Source organism: Heliangelus exortis, chromosome 12 (assembly GCF_036169615.1).
Source record: "Heliangelus exortis chromosome 12, bHelExo1.hap1, whole genome shotgun sequence".
NCBI lineage: Eukaryota > Metazoa > Chordata > Aves > Apodiformes > Trochilidae > Heliangelus > Heliangelus exortis.
In genome coordinates, this window is record NC_092433.1 from 3,154,512 (window position 1) to 3,175,353 (window position 20,842).

Sequence of the window (20,842 nt, forward strand, 5' to 3'; positions counted from 1 at the left end):
AATCCTGGCAGAAGACCTTGAAAAGAACTCTTAAGTGGTAAGAGGACTTGATTTTGCAGGACATAGGAGCAAGTAGATTTTATTTCTAACTTTAAATAACTCCCATTCCTCCCCCCTGCCCCACCCTGATCGTTTTCAACTACATTTTAACTGTACAAGCAAAACACTTGGTTGAGTAAGTAGTTAGTAACCTGGAAATTGCATGTAGAGTATTTAACAGGAGTCTGAAAAACTAAAACAAAACCACAAGCTCTGTTTCTCTCTGGAAGGCTGAGCCAGGCAGCAGAGCTGCAGTACCTGGGGAGGAAACTTCATCCCCACCTTCCCTGGAGCCCAGCAAGCTGTCAGCAGCCAGAAACAGCCACTAAACCAGGGGCAAATACATTAAGTACCCCTACAACTTTTGGGTTGGATTTTCTAGCTTCTCAGTCTAAAACCTTAGGTGTCCAAAGGCAGCCAGAGCTCCCTGGGGGGTAACTGAGGTGTGGACAGCACCCATTCTGAGCACAGTTCTGTTCTGGCTGCTGGGTACTTCAGGTCTTGCAGCATGAGGTTATTAGAAGAGGTTCCTTATGTAGGGAAGATCTTCAGGCACCCATGGCTTGGTCCTACAGTGCTTACTCCCTGGATAATGGGTGCTCAGACGTGGGCATCCCTGTGGTGCAGTTCCTCTCCAGTCAGGAAATGAGAAATGAGGGGGACAGAGGGAAGCTGGTGCTAGGAAAATGCCTCCTGGGTCACCAGGATCCATGTTTTCCCAGTCACCATTGCTCTAAGTGATTCTAACAAAAGGCTTCACCTCTTTGCTGCTTTTTTTAAAACAAAACAAAACAACAGCACTTTTTTTTCCCCCTCTGACAACTCTTAATTGCAGGTTTTCCCCTCTTCACTGGACTCTGGATGCAGCTCATCTGAGGGCTCCCAGGTCCCTTCTCATGTCATACCCCACCCTCACCACCAGCCCCACAGGGGGTAAAGAGGATTCTTTTGGCCAATCTTACAGGTATTTAGAAACAGATACTTCCTTTTGTTTTCATAGAGCTTCCTCAGTCGATTTCCACAGGAAAAGAGGGAAATCTGGATGAAAAACAGGAAGCAGTTCACAGAAGTTCTCTGTAGCATAGCACTAGGAGGAAGACTTAAAATAAATGTGGTTGTTTGAAACAGTAGGTGATACCAGTTGTGTTATCTTGTTGTAAAAACAAGGATTATATTTAGTATCATAGGACTGTGGTACAGTTAAAAACCTCAGGTATTGATAAGAATATATTTAGCTCATTTTAGTTGCCAGTGGGTGACTAACATTTAAACCAGGTTTTTGCACTGTATTTTCTATTTCCACTTTGTTGCCCTGGGCAACTCTTTTGGAAAACTCTTCATCTGCCTCAGCCTTGGATGAGATCCCAGACTTTCTAATGCTGCTCCATTCCTCTTGCATCCAGTATGAGACTTAACATTTTCCCTTGGCTTTTTGACATTCTGCAATACAGTATTAGATAGCAGACAGGTTGGGATAAAATCTGACAGGCAGAAATATTTGTTAGTGAAAGCTGCCTAGAAATTCCACCTTGAAATTCCTTTCTGATCCATCTTCAGACTCCTGTGAAGTTCCAAATGTCACAGAGAAGTTGTGTTGACTTTTAATGTGAGCACTGAGAAAGGAGGAGGCTGAGAAAGGAGGAGGAGGTTTGTAACTCTTCACCCCAAAAGCAGGGTAGACACAGCAGGAAAATGTTCCAGTAAATTTCTGGCTCTTTGGAAAACTTATTATCCCAGGTAGCTGGAGGCAGCCCAGTAGCAACTGAGGGTATTGTATGTGGGGTGACAGTTTTGGAGGAAGAAAACCTTACATTTGTAAATCCTCAAGAGGAAATTTGAGGTTAATTTTACTGCCCCTTCCTACATTTATTATAGCCAAAGTGCAGGAAACAGCTGGATTTGGCCTTCACAGGCCAGTTTGTATTTGAAAATGGTGGGGATAATATATTCAGTGCTTATTTCTAATACAGAAATGAGCAAAAAATGAAAGCAGAAAATGTTCCTGAGTTGACTGCTGGGTTTTCAATAGTTAGAAATATTCTGCTTCAAGAATGATATGAAATAAAAGTTCAAAATCCTCACAGAAGCATCTAAACCAAACCCCCTTTTATCCATACTGCTGGGCAATGCTGCTGGTTTATTTTTTAGAGCTGTACTAACTCCATCCCAGCAGTTCATGGAAACATTTCAGGCATGGCATATTCCACTTTTTTGAAGTTTCCATGAGGGCTTTGTAATTTTGTAAACTTCTCCTCTGTAAAAGTCAATGGCTTTGTAAGTCTCAAATAGTCAGAGCAGGAACAGGACTGATACTGCAGTGTTCCTGGGTTTCTTACAGCTTAGTCCCACAGTAAAACCTGATGGGTTTTGTTGAGTTAAAACTATTGAGCAGGCTGGTGTTTGTCTGTGTGTCTCACAAGGAACCTGCTGCCTCATCTAAACTGCTTCATTTCAAATGGTGAACTACAAAAAAACCCCAGGTGTAGGTCTTTGCAGTGAATATAGATTTTTCTTCATTTTTTTTTCCTGTAGATACTTTAGATCACTAAAGGGGGGGGGGGAAAATCAATATAGCCTATGCAAAGGGCAACACTTTTATTGCCAAGCCTGCAATTTATCAGGAGAGGCCCACATCCCTCCATACCATCAGTTATGGCTCTTAAAATGATCTTTATTGTACTTATTACTTGAAGGAAGTCACAGCAGTCACTCCTGAGCTGTTTGCTGCCCAGCACTCTGCTGTGTTCAGTCCCTGAGAGAGTCTCTGGAAATCCTCTGGGAGTGACTTTTAATCCACTGTGGGGCTCAGGCTGGCTGTAGCAGCTAAAGGCAGGGCTTAACATGCTCTGCCTGCACTTCTGATTGTAAATTCCTTGAAAAAAAGGGCATGAGTGTATTAAACATCATATATCTGGAAGGTCATTGAAAAAAAAGATGTTGGCAGTAAACTACAGCAGCTGTACATTTATGTCCTTGAAGGATTAATGACCACATCCCATGAGCATGCACAGACCTGGTTTGTATTAGCAAGGGCTCATTGAATTGCATTAACCCTGGCCAGAACTGGGATATTTAGGAGAAATACTGCTTATTTGCAAGTCCCTGTCCTACTGGGGCTAGAAATGACCTTAGTTTCAGATGTAAAGGCCACTCTAAATGCTTGTTTAAGAAGTGACAGGCTCCAGATAGGATGAAAGGTCTGACCTGGGAAGAAAAACAACTGGCACATAAATTTCATTTTCTAGCAGAAGCATTTGTTTAAAATGCCAGCTGATTCCCAGAGCTCTAGTTAAAACCTGAGCACATCATTAAGAACAGAAAGAAAGGAGATATCATGTGCAGCTCTGTTGCAGATGACTTTAAAACCACCTCGTGTGCAGCTGCCTCAGGCAGCCCTCAGGCACCTGTACCAGTGATGACAGAGAGTATCTGGTGGGGAGATTTCTGCCAGCTGCTTGAAAAATTGTTATTTAATTGCAGTGATCAGATTAATGGGAATTTTGGGGCTCTCAAGTCCATAGCAGTGTGGCAGAGCCCTGGTGGCATGCAGACCTCTGCCCTTCTGCCTTCAGAACACTGCTTCCTGCAGGTCCTGGGAAGGCCATGCAGGATCCAGGGTTACTTCAGTGTGGCAGTGCTGCAGCAGAATTTCCATGCATTTTTTTTTCCAGAAGAGTTTTCTTATATATCCCAACCTAGACTTACAAGTTTCAAGGGAATAGGTTTTTTCAGGCCAGCTTTCCTGGTGCAAATGATACCTTGATGTAGGACTGAGAGCTCCATATCTCAGTGGAGGCTGCTCCAGCAGGAGCTGCTTGCTCAACAGGTCTGGTTGAAACAAGGTTTCAAGCTTAAACATGGTTTATAACTTGAAAAGGGGAGATTTAGGTTGGACATAAGGAAAAAATTCTTTGGTGTGAGGGTGCTGAGCCCCTGGCCCAGGTTGCCCAGGGAAGCTGTGGCTGCCCCATCCCTGGCAGTGTCTCAGCCCAGGTTGGATGGGCTTGGAGCACCCTGGGCTGTGGGAGGTGTCCCTGCCCATGCAGGGGTTGGGAATGGATGAGCTTTAAGGTCCCTTCCCACCCAAACCATTCCATGATTCTCTGTCTGCTCTGTGCTCATTGTGCTCTTGCTGGTGGTGAGCCCGTGTTTCTAGAAGGTTCTGACAAGGGCACAGTAACCTCTGTAACAATAGATTTCCAAAATAACAAACATTAAAGCCAGAGTTCAAAATATACATAGATCCTTGCCCACGTGTGCACAGAACAAAGCACTAAGATCCACTGCCCAAATTTCCTTTCTCATCTCAGCATTCAGGACAGACTTGTTGTTGTACTGGTGCTGGGAATCACTGGAGTGGCTGGAGACTCCAGTAGTGCAATGGGAGTGCTCCTAGGGATATTTTCTGAGGGAAGCCCACTGCTCTGGGACCTGCAGTGTCATTTAAATACAATTCTGTGTGTTCCTAAGGAAGTTTGGGGTGACTGCTTTGCTCACAGATACCAGGTGAATAAAGCAAGTGGTCTGATCATATGCCAGGTATTTCATAATTGGTTTCATGTCATCTATTTCAGCCTGAATCTCTTCAGCTGCTGTTCTTCTACCCTCCTAGGGGGTTTTAAAGGCAAAGAGGATTCCCCATTGTTACATTTTAGAATCTCTTCATTCCTTCTTTCAACAGACTATAATGTTATATTTCTATCTCAGGACTACCTTGACTAGACATAAGAAAATCTCTTTCCAGGGTTGCAGGACATAATTTTCTTTCTCTGACAGCCCCAACAAAGTGTGGGAACCCAAATTAAACATCCATATGCATGGCAAGTGACAGGTATCACACAGCCTCTCACTTCCTGAGCAGTCTTTAGGATTACAGATAAATGCAGGTACCAAGCAACTTGGAGTGCAGTGACAAAATGTGAGCAGAGAAACACCAGCTCTTATGGTTGCCTTTCAGTACTTCCAGGGGGCTTGTAAGAAAGAAAGGGACAAAATTTTGGTAGGGAGCCTGTTGCACCAGGACAAGGAATAATGGTATAGAATTAAAAGATAATAACTGTAAGGAAGAAATTTTTTACAAGGAGGGTGGTGAAACACTGAAGTGGTTGCCCAGAGAGGTGGTGGGTGCCCCATCCCTGGAAGCACTCAGGGTCAGCATGGACAGAGCTTTGAGCAGCCTGATATAGCTGAAGGTTCCTGCTCACTGCAGGGGGGTTGGGCTTTAAACACCCTTTCTAAGCCAAACTATTCCCTGGTATGTCCATGGCAGCTGCAAACAGCATGGGGGGCAAATAAATACAAATGTTAAAGTACATGTTTTATTTCTGTAGAGAGTCTTTTGAAGACTCTCTGGCTTGATACTGACTGGGCCAACACTTCCAAACTATCTTTTTCAATTACCTGGGAAAATATTTGCTGTGCCATCGTGTCAGAAACTCAAAGCCCAGCATTTGAGATTAAACTTTGCTGGCTAAAAAGGATCTTTGCAACTGTGGTGTGGCTGGCTGACACAAAACCTGAGCTGGATGCTGAGAGGGCAGTGCTGGGTTCCAGCTCAGCTCTGTGCCCTGGATGGAAACAACAACCTTCAGACTGGACAGTCTGGAGTGTGAACCTAAAGCAAGGTTGTGTCATGCTGTATTTGGGATGGACTCCTTGGCTCTCTGCTCCTGTCTCCTGTTGATTACACCCCCAGGCAGATGGTGGTGTGGAGTGTGCAAGAAATCCTGAGACAGGTAATGGGGAAAGTTGTGTCTAAAGCTGAGTCAGAGTTTGGCTCTCACACTGAAATAGAGGATTCAGAGATTTTCCAAAATCCTACCTCATATTTAGCACCACAACTCAGAAATTCTTCTTACAGAGCACTAATCCATCCATTTTAAATCCTGCTGAGCTCCAGGGATCAGGGAGGTTTTGTAGCAGCCACCTCTCATTTAGATGCCCAAAGCATGAAACAGCACCTGCCAGCTTGTCAGCTCCTCTTGTGCTGTCTGAAAGGGAACTGCAGAGCCACTGACTCAGGTGGGGAGTTACTGCCTACTCCTCTGGTCCTTGTAAGCTTTTTAGATGGGGAAACTGATGAGAAGGAAAAACATCCATAATTATTCTAAAGCTTTGGCCTCTTGCTTTCATGTGATGCCTCATAGTTCTTGCATTGGAAGAGTCTGAACAATTCTTCCCTATTCATTTCCTTGATCTTGATGAAAAATCTATAGATCTCTTTCACATCTTCCCTCAGTTATCCCTTTTCCACATTTGCAAGTGACTAAAATAGTTCCTATGCCTTTTTTCCCCCCATGCTTGTTGCTTTTTCTGTCTTTCCCAGTTTTATTCTGGTTTAGATGGAAGCATCATCATTTCCTTTTTCTGATACAGGTGTTCTATGAAAGTGCATAATTATTTTCTTTGTATTATTCTTTATTACTTTCCTAATAAATTTTCATATATTTGCTTTCCTCCCTGCAACTCAGCAGCTGGACAGATACATTCCTAGAGTTAAAAAGCTCCAAGATACAGTTCCTGAGCAGTTGTAAGTTCAGAGTCCATCACTGCATTGATTCCACTGAAGCTGGAACTGTTGTTCGCCATTGTTTCTTTTGTTTCTTTGGATTTTTTTCCCCCTAAAGTCCATCAGTTTTCATTAAAACTGTGTCACCTCCCATCATCCAGACACTCAGTATCCTAAGATCATTTTGCTGTTCTTCATAGTTGATCCTGCTGTTTAAAATCTTGGCAGAGTAATTTTAATTGTTTTATTATTATTTCCTCTAAAACCCAAATACTGAGCACATTACTGCAGCTTTCCTTACTGTGGGTATAAGAATATATAATATTTATTCTCCAACTAAAACATGTTTTCAAGAAGTACCCAGGGCAGGCTACCAGTCATGGTTAGAATCAGGACCCAACTGAGGTTCTGTCTCAGACAATTGATATTCTGGTCTGAATCCAAGCTTTGTGATTCAAATGTACTTTTTGTTGAGACATGAATCAAATTACTGAGCTGGAACTTCACTGCTTTTAATTCCAGAGATTAATTCAGCCTCACCTCTGAACCTTCTGCAGTGTTTTAAATGAGACAGCAACATCCTGGTGTATCATGGGTCTTAATCTATGACAGGATACCCTTTCTTTTGACACAAATTAATCTTTTAAAAATATAAAATCTACAGGGAATGTAACCCACTGACTGCTTTACCAATGCAGTGTGCATTTGCTTAATGGGGAAAAGAGCTCTTCTGACTTCAGGATATGCAATCTAAGCCACACAAACTTTTTACACTTTTTTTATAGCACTTGTCTCTGACCCAGCACTTTGTTTCTTATATTCTGGGCCAGATTGTGGGTTTACAGCTCTAGTTAAAAAATTAGAAAAAAATCTAGCATTTTCAGAAGCCTGACAAGGAAGCATGTGTGCCTGGGAGGCTTTTTGTCTTTGCAAGGTTGCGTTTTTCTTAAGCTTGGTTAAAACACAAACCAAATATTCAAAAGCATTGGTTTGCTTAGGTTCCTCCAAAATAATAAACACCCGAAAGTGAACTCTGGCCTCTGCTGTTGAGTTGATGGATAATTCATAAGCCTGCTTTTAAAAACAAGACAGTACTTGGGGGGTTTCTGTCCTTCAGCAGCTCTGCCACTTCACATTCATCTCTCCTATTGTGAGCTGCTCTCCCATTCTCCCTCCAACACAGAACTTAATTAAAATCAGCCATTCTTGTTGCCACCAGTAAATCTTTATTTTCAGGCAGTACCCTGACCCGTTGGGAAGCCTGCCTGCTGGCACTGCAGCTCTTTGTTACCCAGATCCTCCTCCTAATCCCCTTCCCTTTGAGCAGAGGGAAATCCCCACCCTGCAGCTCCTCCTGCCAGGCTGCCTTGGCAGAAGCAGAAGGAAGGGGGGGGCCTGGCTTCCCACCCTGGTTTTGGAGCCCCAGCCTCTGGCATCATGAACTCAGGGCTGCTTTGGGCTGGGACCCCTTCCTCCATCATTCATCCTGACTGTTTGATTTCACCTTCCAAGCTTTGGGTCCAAAAAAAAAAAAAAAAAAAAAAAAAGCAAAAAAAGGGCTGGCCAGGGAGGAAGGATGAAAGAAGGTGACACTTTGACAGCTCCTTTTTCAGGGTAATGAGCAGAACTGCTCTTTCTTTCCCTTGCTTGCCAAGGCCTTTTCTTTCTTTGGAGAACCACATGAAGGGGAGGGATTGCCCCTTGAGCTCTGCCTTCCAGGGAGGGACCAGACAAACCAGAGGGCTCTGCCTGGGGAGCCACTGCTTTGTTTAGGGGTTATTTTCTGTTTGTTTCCTGGATAGAAAGCCAGGTAAATGTGGGTTAATAGAATTAAAGTTTTGACTTGAGTACATGAGGCAACAAAGCATCAGTTATTGCCTGGTGACTTCTGCAGCGTGCGTCGTGTTTGTTCATCAAACAGCTTCCCTCCTTCAGCTGCTCCTGGGGAGCCTGCCACAGAAAAACTCACTTTGCTTGGAAGAGGAAGAAGTAATTGAAGCCTTTCCAGCATTAATAATCTTCTGTTGTAAAAAGAACCTCATTTATTAAAGAGAGAATTTAGATTCTAAGTAACCTGTATCCTAGCTAGAAAAGACTGTTTGATGCAAGATGGTTCTGTTTGCAGGGGCAAAGCCTTAACTGCATTTGAAGTATAAATGACTTTTAGTAATGCACAAGTACCAAGCCTTAGGGATTGACAGTTTCTCTGATTTTTATAAAGTACAGGTCTAAACACCTCTAAACTCTCAGGACTTTAGATCTTTAACCACGATTATTTCATGAGAATTCAGAGCTTAGATCATCCGTCTGCTGCATAGTATTGACCTAAAAAGCTTTGCATTTATTTACTCCTTGGAGTTTCCTATTTTTAAAGGCATTTGAAGCATCATTCAGAAATTGTAAATGATGAACAAAAAACCCAAACCAAAGACAGCAAAGCAGGAGAGGGAGAGAAGCAGCAAATATAAGATTGACAGCACAAGAATAGACCCAGTTCATCATTCTGCTCTACAGAGATTAATCATAACTGTCCTGAAAGCTGCCAGCCCCTGGCTGCACCAAAAGCTCTTTCATTCAAAGGCAGTGCATTCACCCAGGAACATCCTGCTGGTGCTGGTAATATTTCACAGCCAGAAAACTTCTGCAGAACCAGTAGCACCACAGCCAGGGCTCCAGCAGTAAACAGATACCAGCTTCCTGGTAATAAGAGCTAAAAATGTTCTTATATTGGGTCTTTTTTTTTTTTCTTCTACTAAAGGAATTGTCCCTAGATACTGTGGATAGAATTGGAAGTCAAGCAGAGCTGTGAACATTCCTGGATCTTTCAGACTAAGGACCTGCTTCTCTCTAAACTTTTCCTTGTGACAGTTCAAACATTTCATTTTTTTGTTGTTGTTGTTTCTTTGGTTGAATTAAAAATCTCAGGAAAAAATGGTTTACGTCTAAGGAAACTACCACTTCAACATGAAACATTTAATTTTGATTTAATTTCTTTTTTATAGAATCCCAGCCTGGTTTGGGTTGGAAGGGACCTTAAAGCTCATCCATTCCCAACCCCTGCATGTGCAGGGACACCTCCCACAGCCCAGGGTGCTCCAAGCCCATCCAACCTGGGCTGAGACACTGCCAGGGATGGGGCAGCCACAGCTTCCCTGGGCAACCTGGGCCAGAGAATTAAAGAATTTTTTCCTGATGTCCAACCTAAATCTCCCCTCTTCAAGTTTTAAACCATTTCCCCTTGTCCTCTCACCACAAACTTTTGTAAAAAAGCCAACCCCAGCTTTCTTGTAAGCCCCCTTCAGCTATTGGAAGGTTTCTATAAGATCACCTAATGTCTTTATGTCCTAATGTGTTAAAATGGCATTTTGTAATTCCATTTAGCTGCACTGATTTCATGTCACTCACCTCAGACACATCAAAACACTCCAGGAAGAAAATACCCAAACAAAAGACCACAATTTTTCTGCTTTTCTTTTTTGTCTATATGAAATCTTGCCTGATGTAGCTAAGTATGCAATTTATTTTAAATGCTTCCAAAGTACATTTTTGGAGGGTGAACTGTTCATCTAGAGTGGTTTGTATGGGTTTAAAGTGCATCAGAGCAGTGGCTGTAGGAGAAAGTGATCCAGCTGTTTGCCTCATTCATGGCAGCCCTGTCAGGCCACTGAATTAAATGGCTATAAACAGCCCTCTTGATGGCTCTTTGTTCTGCAGGAGAGAATCTCTCTGAGATCTGCGCTTTTAAGGGTTGTGGAGTGTAAAAATCCATGGAATTAATTGCAAAGAGCTGAGTTTAGTGCCGTGCAGAGCTCAGGGCTGGGGGATGCTCTGATGCCCTCAGCTCCAGAAAGAACTCCTCTGGAAGTCAGCTTGTTGCTGCATCCCAAAATTCCCCCCCAGTTGTATCTATACTGTTAGGAATCCCCCCCATGGATCTCTGCTGAGATAGGAATGGGTGGCATAACCTCCTTCTCTACACTCTTAGGAGCATTGGCTTTGCTTTGATTGCTCATATTTTTCTTGTGTCATTTCTTCTAAGCAGGGGCTCCTTCAACCTGACCACAGGCCTGACCTCCCCAAATGCAGTCCCAGATACTTTAATGTTATGTGAACTAATGCCAAGGGTGTTTGATGGGGTCAAGTACAGAGAATAAAAGCAGAGCAGATGTGCTGTGAATGCCAGATTTTTTCAGTCTTATGATTAATGTGACATCATGAACCTCCCCTGAAACATTCTGCTGGGAAAAGAGACTCTTCACAGAGCAAAGTTCACAGAACAAAGCACAGGGTCTGATTTTGTTCTGTAGATTTACTGAAAGGTTTGGGGGCTTTCCAGTGTAATCTGATTCCTAACACTCAGCACCTCTTGTCTTGAAATGATGGTGTGTGATGTGGTGACCATTAGCACTTGGAGCTCAGGGAGCCTTAAGAACAATTTTTACCACAACCAAGAAGGAACTGCATGGCCCAGTCCATCTGCACCTTCATTTTCAGGTGGTTCTAAGAATGATGCTGTGAAGGCTGAAATTACTGTTACACAGAAGTAAATTTCTAAAGATCTATCATGCTCAAAGCTTGGATGTGGTGTTTCTTGTCCAACCATTTCTCTTCATACAGTGCATTCCTACATGGAACAGCATCTTGTGGCCCAGAGGGACTGAGCTTCATTCCCTGCTTGGGCTGGAAAGATGGTGGCAGTCTTTGAAGTTGAGTTGCTTTGTGATCCTTTAAGGACACACACATCTATTAATTTCTGTCAGAACATGTGAGATCTTCAGATGGGCATTATGAAAAGCTGTAAGATTTTATTGATTTATTTTTTCATAGATAAAGAATGATCTCTGCAAATACCTCAAGCCAACCTCTGGGTACAGCTGGCAGCTGGCAGGTTGCTTGACTTGAGCACACAGATTCCCCATCTGGAATTGTGGAGCTACTCTTCTGTAGAATAGACTGAAGCAAATATTTTTATCAGCTGATCCTCCTACCCTCCTTCTTTCCCCCAAAAATCTCAGTCTGTGCTTGAGTTTCCAGTTTGGGATTGTCTCAGAACATCAAGCTTTTAAGATCAGATGTATTTAACTAAAACTTTACTTACAGTGCAGGGCTTTCTTTTCTAGCTGCTTTTTTCCTAGTATGAGGGCATAATTTTTCCTAGGCTGTGACTGCAGTTTTTCTTACATGATTTCAGTGGCTACAGTTCTGTAACAGTTGAGATTGAGATTGCCAGGCAAATCCAGCACATGCAGAAAAATATGCTGACTGTCAGAAAATAGCCAAAGCCCAGCACTGGAGAGGCAAATAGTCTGGATTTTAACCATTCTGCTAAGCAGACAGATGAGTTGTTGATAAAGTTGAAAAAAATGTTCTGGAGAATGAAGGGAAGAGAACAGGACAGCAAACACAGCCAGAGATTGCACAGGATTCTGACTGGGGTGGCAAGACAGGCAACCAGACCAAGCTGCAGCAAATATTTGCAGTGCTGTTAAATAACTGTGTGGTGTCATTGCAAACACAGAAATTGCCTGTACTGTATTCCTGACACCTGTGCCATTGATCAGCTCAGCCCCAGCCTGCTCAGGGGCCAGGCAGCTTCTAATGCAGATGGATGATCTGCTCTGTGCCAGCATCCCTGGCAGGGGCCTGAGGAAGGGGATGGTACTGAAAATCTTCTGATCTTGTCTGTGCCTTCCCAAGGATGGGGTTTAAGAACTCAGTCAGACTGTGGGGTTGCATTAGGAGAAGTTCCCAGTGAAATTGTGTTCAGCCTGGAGAAGAGGAGGCTCCCAGGTGAGCTCAGAGCAACCTTCCAATACCTGAAGGGGCTACAAGAAAGCTGGGGGAGGGCTTTGGATATGGGGGTGTTGGGAGAGGACAAGGGGAAATGGGTTAAAACTTGGAGATTGAGGTTGGACATTAGGAAGGAATTCTTTAATTTGAGGGTGCTGAGCCCCTGGCCCAGGTTGCCCAAGGAAGCTGTGGCTGCCCCATCCCTGGCAGTGTCTCAGCCCAGGTTGGATGGGGTTGGAGCCCCCTGGGCTGTGGGAGGTGTCCCTGCACATGCAGGGGGTTGGGAATGGATGAGCTTTAAGGTCCCTTCCAACCCAAACCAGGCTGGGATTCTAAGTTAGGGATTCAACTGATTTTTACTTTCTAGTTATTTTCCCAGCTCCCCAGGTAATTCAGTACAGATATTGTACAGAGGAGTTTTCTGAGAATTGAAGTCAGTGATGAAATAGAATGGTTGTGCATCTGTTGAAAGCAGAGGCAGAGAGGGGTTTCTTCCTCTGCATGGCTAACTCCAATGGACACCAGAACGTCAGTGGTGAAACAGAACCTATTTCTTGTGAATCAAAGGAGAGGTTTGAGTGGGCTGGTCCTTCCTATGTTTCCAGCTTTCATGATTCCATGCTTTTTTCTGATGCATAAGTTTAAAAGGCCTTTTGTTGAGTTTTGTTTTGCATTTTAAGCATAAGACACACAAAGTTCTCTTGAACTAGTCCAGGGTGACTTCACTCATCTTTGCATAGCATTGTCACTTTGGGGATGTATTTAAGAGATAAGGCCTCCTGCCCTGCAGATCATTAATCCTGGGAGCAGACTATTTCAGCAGAAAAAATTACTTTAATCTGTTTGAAAACTCAGGTTGTCAGCATCTGTCTTACAAACTACCTTGTCTGTTTTGTATCCTGAAGGAAAGCCAGGGGAGGAGCAGAGAGTAAAGAATTGCTTCTTCCTGCTAGAGTAGCACTCCTCCTCTCCTCATATGCATGAATTTTCAAGTTTTATCAAGAAAAACAAGTCTTGCCCTTTTATTCCTCCAGCAGAATAAAAAGCTTAGCAGAACACAGAGTTCTCTGCCTGTGCCTGAGTGCAGATGATCAGCAGTGTCTGATTTTCAGAGTAAGTTCTGTGAATTCACAGCTAAAAAGGCCAAGTCCTAAACCCACTTGGCTGATTTGTTTTAATTTTCTCTCTGGAGCTGCCATGGACTTTATAGGGGACATGTATATAAGTGCCTGAGTGAAGCACTTGTCAGTGCTCTGATCCTCTCAGGATCTTCCCCCTGGTCTTTTTTACTTCAGATTTTTGCCAAAATCTTTGGCAACCAGGAGGAAAACATAGAAGCCACAGGTTTTGAGGTTATGTATTTCTGCTTTCTTCCAAAACTGACCTGAAGAAAAAGCAAATTTTTAAAACTCTTCAAAGCCTCTTTTAGGGAGGTTTGGCAAACTTGCAGGCAGTAAAAGTTTTATTGCCCCAGTGGTGTTCTTGTGCCTCCTCTAAGCAAAGGAATGCTGCCCATGAATTCAGCAGGTCCAGTGCCAGCAGAGTGGGGCAGAGAGCAGCCCAGAGAGACCTGGTGACACAGAGACCTTTCAGTGAGGTGGGGAGAAGTGTCCTTCCTTTCCTTCAGGTGCTCTTGTGTGGAAGTGGCTACAAACTTGTCAGCTTTGCTCAAGAAGCAGAGGGGAGGCCAAGTGCCTGCCTGTCCCTGGGACCCTTCATGACAGGAGGCCACCAACACCTGGCTCACAGTTGCCCTTTTTGATTTTTGCTGGCATAATGTATAATTTGTAGCATCCCCTAGGGAATTTGGGCAGTAAAAGGTGTTTGTTTTCTTGGGAAAAGGCTATAAAGGCACCAAGCTGCTGGCTGAATTTCCAGGCTCTAATTTAAGGGAGAATAGCTGGGGGAAAACACACATTGGTGCCATGGCTAGTGTGCTCCCAACACAGCAGATAAGGCAAGCCAAATGGAAAGCAGGATTTAGTGAAAAACCAGGGAAATCCTCCCAAAAATAAATGCTGTGTCACAAGGAGCCCAGCACTGAAAAAAGCCAGAGAACTGGTAACCTTTCCAGCATCACAACTTGAAGTACAAGCTTCCATGTGGATAAAATGCACATGTATTACATTTAATGGATTTTAAGTAAAGGTTTTTTTGTTATTATGAAAAGCAAGCAGTAATGTTAGAAAAATATTGCAGAACACTTTCTGCATTTGAAATAGCATCAGCCCTTCCATGGGAAGAGCTGCTCCAATGCCAAGCTAATGTATTTAAATCTCCCTGTCCAGTTCTCTCTCCCATCCATAACAACTTCCATCACCTTTTGTGAAATCAAAGCATTGCTTTAAAGTGTTTCAAATGAGCAGTAATCTGCTGTGCTTGGTTAGGTCATGGTTATTCTATGACTAGAGACACACAAGTAGTCTAAGCTTCATCTGATGGGTACATATTCACCTGTTAACTTCTTGAAAACCTGAAAGTTTGGGGCTTCTGGGCAGAGTTTTCTATAAATTCTTCTTGTACATAGGCTCTGTGGTTCTACCCAGGCTTTTGTGCAGCCCAGCACACAAACACCCACAGGCTCCCTGCAAATTTTGTGCCACCTGCAAGAAATTGCTGAGATGCACTTGGCCTTGCAACCAGCAAGGAGTTGATTCTGATGACACCAGTCAAGCAGAAAGCTGGCCAGAATTTCTTTATTTAATGTCTGATTTTCTGAATGAAAGAACAGCTCCAGAATGCCAATGCACATTATCATTCAGACTGGCACTGACCTACTCTGTACACCTTTCTGAGCACTAATGTTTCCTTCCTAGGGCTTGTCTTTCTGTACCTAACAGAGGCAGCTCTGTATCAGTTAGGAATATTCCCATATTCCTCTCCTGTTCTTGGATTATTGGCTTGGATCTGTTTGGTCCATCTTGTATTTTAGAGAGTAAATGATAATTTTATTTATTACTGAAAACATAATTTCAATATTGAGAGAAATATGTGAAGAATATTTTGATATTCTTGAGAAATTATTGAAAAGATCTGGACACTGTCTCCTCAGAGAAAAGAGGAACTGAACTACTTCTGGTATAGGATAACCTAAAAGTGTAACTTTTTAGAAAAATTAGAACTGGTGACTTTATGAAAGAAAGGGAGGAAATTATGCTGGAGACCTTCACCTTCATACTTACAGAAGAGCATGAGGGGCTGAAACAAGTCCCTCTGCATTCTGTGTAAAAAGGACTCCTCATTAACACATATGAATGCTGATGGATAATTAAGTAATGTGGGAGACAGACCATGCATATGGGAAACATTTTTGGTATTTTATGACCCCTTTCACTGACCTATGTAATTACTGTGCTGCTGGCTGTACAGCAACAGAAAAACTCTGAGCATCTCCACTATGAAGCCTACTTCAATTCTAAGTGACCTTTCTTTTTATTTGTTATACTGGGATCAAAAAACCCACAAAGGTTGTTAAATTCTGTTACTCGCTCCAATGCTATTAAAGAGACAAAAAAAATCTGTAAACTTGATTAAGTAATCAATTTCTAAGCCACCTACAGTGGAATATAGAAAACAGAGCCCACTTATATTTGACAAGAACAGTTCCCATCAAACCCAATCTCCTTTCCTTCTCTGACAGGGAGAATGGCTGAATGGATAAAGAGAAGCAGTAGAAGTGACACTTTGGTTGTAGTGAGATTTGTAGAGGTGGCATTCTCATCAGCAACACTTAGAAATCATAGGAATGCATTAGAATATGGGGATAGTATCAACTTGAACAAAACTTCTGAAGAAGTTTTTCCTAAGAAAACTTTTTTTTTGAAGAAAGGGAGATAGCTGCTCATGTTGGGCTCTCAGATAGGGTATAGCAAGGCCACCAGAGTCTGCCTGAGGACCCAGGCTGTGTGTTCATTTAGGCCTTCAGCTTTACAAAGAGAAATTACAAATGTTCAGTAACACCAAGCTGGGAGGTGATGGCAGCAGCTTGAAGGTTGGGCCAAATATCACCTTGAGAAAATAGAAGAGTAGTCCAAAAATGGGAAAGTTGAGCTCCAGTAATAACAACTGTGAAGTTCCATACTTGGGAAAATGAACTCAAGTGCACCAGTACTGAGAATGTCTCTTGGGGCTGCACTGCATAAAAAAAGGGAGGGACAGCCTCACCTGGGTCAGGTTGCTCACCTTGAGTATCTCCAGGGATGAGGCCTCAGCCCCCTCCTTGCTGAAGCCAGGAGCCATGTGCCAGGGCTGAGCTTTGTGGCTAACAGAGCAGCAAGAGCCACGGAAGGTTCTGGTGTGTGGGAGCTGGCCTGGCCCTCTGCTAAATGTACCAGGAGGCAAAAAAAGGGGTGCAGTTTCCCAAAGGTCAGTCTAGCACCATTGCAGAGTTTTACACTCACTTCAAATTAGCATGCAACTTAAAAGTAAAGATTACAGATTATCTTACAAAGAATCAGATAGTTTCTAGTTTTATAAGTCACACTATTTGTTTTGATGTTACCCATAAGAGTTCCTGCTTGGCAAGGCCCAGCTGACATGTAATGTCTCTAGCTACTTCATCTCTGCTGAAAGGCAACTTTTTATGCTTCATGATACACTGGGAAAAACAATTCTGCAGGACAAGAACCCATCTGAAGTCTTTGCTGCTTATAGCAGGGAAAATTGGATAGACTGGACCAGCAGTGTGAATTCTCTCAGCACTAGGAGCTCTATCAGTCATCCAGATATCCCTGTGAATGCCAATCATCTTGGACATTATGTGCCCTCCCAGTGCTTTTAAAATCCTATAGATGCTTATACCTATGTGGCTGCAGAAGATAAAAGCATTTATTTAACATACACAATGCCTACAGAAAGACACCAGATAAAAATGGTTATTTTTAGAGTTTCCTCACTTCATAAAGCAGTACAATAGCTATGATGCTACAAATAACTCACTACAAGTTCTTTTAAGCAAACAGAGGAAGGATAAGTTTAGAAAGAGACAATAAGTTCAGAGTAGACAACATACTAATCTATAGCTTTAGTAGAGTTAGGAAAAAATATTAAATATCAGCTTTACTTTGGATCAGTAAAAATGTAAACATTTTACTCCATAGGTCAGTTTGAAACTTGGGCAGAACTGCCTGACACTTAATAACCATCAGTGGGTCCAAGTTCTGTCAAGGATAAAAGAGAACAAAAGGAGTGAGCTATTAAATTTGTGACCAACTTTCTGAGGTTATCAAACATGTTTGTGTATGCTTTTCCAAATGAGGGGTTTAATTGGATTTTTTTTTTTTTTTTTTTTTTTGAGACTGCCACTATGCTGTTGCGTGGGTTTAGGTAAGTCTTAATTTTTTGGGAGTAGGACATACTCTGTCAGTGAAGAAGTGATGAAGTCTCAGCAGAGTTTCAAGCTGCTGGCCAGAAGTTGTGTTTTTCTGCCAAGCTGAACAGCTCTCCTAAGAATAGGAGCATCAGCCAGCTGATTGCAGCTGGCTTGGGACGTGTGACTGAACTAGCAGGAAATGTCTGAATCCATGTGAGTTACTTAAGGTGAAAAAATAGGTGTGCTGGCAATGGATTCTGAGGGACTGTCTGCAATTTCTTTTGAGGCTTTTTTAAAGTATTACTGCTTTAAGTCCTGTGGCTGTGTGTTGGAGGAAGAACTTCACCTCTCAGTAGATCATCATCCTGATTTTGACCCACAGGCCCCGTTCTGTTATGGATCCCTACCAGGAATACTGATCAGTAGCTTCAGATTCCTCCTGGCTCTACTTTTGGAGCTGCATGTGGAGACATTTCATGAGCTACAACCAGTGACTGTCCCGCTGTTCCAACACTCTGATTTTCCAGGCATTTTGGATGATCTCCCACTTACCTGTAGAGCTGCAGTTGGGATTCCAGCTGCTCAATGTAGTCTTGCAGCTGTGGCACTTGGTTAGCTTTCACCTCCAGCTCCCTCACTTTGCCCAGGCTGTTGAGGACAGCATGTCTTGCCTCTTCAACCTTCTTCCTCATCTCTGCTTGTTCCCTCTTCAGGTTACGGTTGCAGTCCTCCAGGCTGACCAGAGCCTCCTGAGAGCTCTTCAGCTCTCTTTCCAGCTCCTGATTGAACTTCATTGCTTCTTCAATTTGTCCATCCCTGGAGCTCCGGATGAGTTCCACTTCTTTCAGGACACTTTGAAGGCACTTGCTCTGGGATTGGGGCTGTGTGAACTGTCTGTGACTCCCTATAAAACAGGTCCCCTCTTCCTTGTGTTTCGCGTGGCTTTTCCGCAGTCCCACCTGGAGCAAAGAGGAGCAGAATGCAGGGGGGAATTAAAGTCTTTTAAAAGCAACTCACATTTTAATCAAGACTGAAAATGGCTGGATTTATTGTTTGTCTTTAATGGCATATAGTTGATCAGCAAGTAGAAAGCTATAATTACTAATAACCTTTGCAGAATACAGAGACAAGGAAACGATCTCTGGAAGCAAGTTTTTAAATATCTGTTGATAGATTTAATTGTAAAACCACTCATTAAAATGGGGTAAATTAGGTTATTGCACAAGTTTCTGTACAGCTTTAATTAATTGCTTTTTCTGTCCTGCCAAAAAAAAAAAAAAAAATCCCGTTATTTTAAGTTGTGTTCAGTAGATGTGAGCAGAGAGCAGCTGGTGGTGGTCTGGACCTCTAATCTTTGTCTTTCTGACTCTTTTGGGAGGTTGTGTTGCTTCTGACTTCTTGTCACTTTTCAGAAGACAGTGACAGCAGTGGCTTTCACCTGCCCTGCTGCAGCTTGCCAAGTGCCCAAGGGAGCAGAGTTCTGGGAGTGCTGTGTTAGCATTAAAGCAACCTGCTCAGACCCACCAGAACCACTGGTGACATTCCAGCTCTGCCTGCTCCATGCCAGCTCACCAGAGCAGTTAAGCTGCTGCTGTGTGTGTGTGTGTGTGTGTGTGTGTGTGTGTGTGTGTGTTTCCCTTGAAGCAGCACAACAGGAGCAGAAAACAGCCCCAGAATCAGTGGGGCTCTGCAGGGGAGCCAGAACTGACTCCAGCTCCCCATGAGCAGGCTGTGAAGAAAACCCTGCTAATGTTTCTCAGGCATTTATGATCAGGTCATTGCATGTGCTTGTGCAGGTGATAATCCAAGTGTGCTTTCAGACTTTGGAAAAAGAAACAACCCCAGCAGAGCACTACTGGTGTGTTCCTGCCTGCACCTCCTGTGGGAGGAGCAGCTTTTCACACTTCAGGTTTGTTCAACTGGCACCTCTTAGCAGGGTGGCTTGCAGTGTATCTGTGTAAATATAGATAGTGATCAGTGAATCGTGTATATAAATATAGATATATTGGTGCGAACACAACACTTATCCTTCCAGCCTCTCCTTTACCAGACTTTGCTGAAAAGTTAACGCCGAAGTTGAAAGAGCAGCTTCGACCTGTGCCTTTTCCAAACCAGCCTGGGGGGGGTTATGAGCACCAGGGGCTCTGCCAGCAGCACCTTTGCTGCCCTTGTGCCGGGGGTGTCTATGGGGTGTCTGTGGGGCGTCTGTCTGTGGGGTGTCTGTGCTCACCTGCAGGGCCAGGCACCTCGCATCACTGCTCTGCAAGGCAGCCCTCATGTCCTCCACCAGCTCCCTCAGGCTGCCGTTCTCCTCCTCCAGCCTGGCGATGCGATCCTCCGCCTGCTCCAGAGCCACGATCTCCTCGTAGCACTCCCGGGAACAGGGAATCCCTTCCCCCGCCGCCGCTTCTCCTCTCCCCGCAGCGGGGCCGGCCGGGGGCAGGCGGCGGCGGCGGCGGGGGCTGCGCAGCCGGATCTGGGTCTCGATGTGTTCGCTCTCCCGGCCCAGCGGCAGCCGAGGGTGTTGTTCGCCTTCTTCCCGGCTGAAATAACCGCAGAGCCGAGCGTGGAACTGGCGGAAGGTGAGCCCGGCCGAGAGGTCCTGCCACAGCCCACGACACTCCTCGGGTTCATCCGCTTCCTTCAGTCCCAGCACCTGGCACAGCGTTTGGAAATCCTCTCCGGGAATCCTACCTTCCCCGGAGCAATCCAGGTGATGGAAAATCTCCTGCAGGTACTGATCCAAACCCGTAGCCAGCACCACGATCTCGTTCTCCACACCGCGGTCCAACCCGTAATGGTAAGCCAGGGCACTCACCAACCACTGAGTACGCCGGGCCGGTCGCCCGTATGGGTCCCAGCCCTCAGACGGCTCCATCCCGATCCAACAACATCCCACAGCTGCCACCGGGACCGCCCCGACCCGCCGGCTGCCCGCCCCGCTCCGCGGAGCGGGGCGGGCAGCCGGCGGGACGGGGCGGTCCCGATCGCAGCCTCCTGGGGAGGGAGAGCGAGTTAGTGTTGCCGCTAAATTAATGTTTAAAGCCATTTCCCCCCGCCCTAGCACTCAATTCCTGTGTCAAAAGTCCCTCCCTACCTTTCCTGGGGTCCCTTCAGGTGCTCTGAGATCTCCCTGGAGCCTTCTCCAGGCTGAACAACCCCAACTTTCTCAGCATGGCTCCTGAGCAGAGTTG

The 20,842-nt window shown here is 44.3% G+C and overlaps 1 protein-coding gene across 1 annotated transcript in view; it reads right to left on the bottom strand.

Annotated features, from left to right (window-relative positions):
- The window catches only part of EFCC1 (EF-hand and coiled-coil domain containing 1), a 42,163-nt gene extending 21,593 nt beyond the window's left edge, over positions 1–20,570 (bottom strand). The window contains exons 1-2 of the mRNA XM_071755434.1: positions 19,879–20,570; positions 18,201–18,607 (exon numbers count right to left, since the gene is read on the bottom strand). Of these exons, the coding sequence (XP_071611535.1) occupies positions 18,201–18,607; positions 19,879–20,526 (1,055 nt within the window). The 5' untranslated portion in view covers positions 20,527–20,570. The remainder of the gene's footprint in view (positions 1–18,200; positions 18,608–19,878) is intronic.
- Positions 20,571–20,842: the final 272 nt, after the last annotated feature.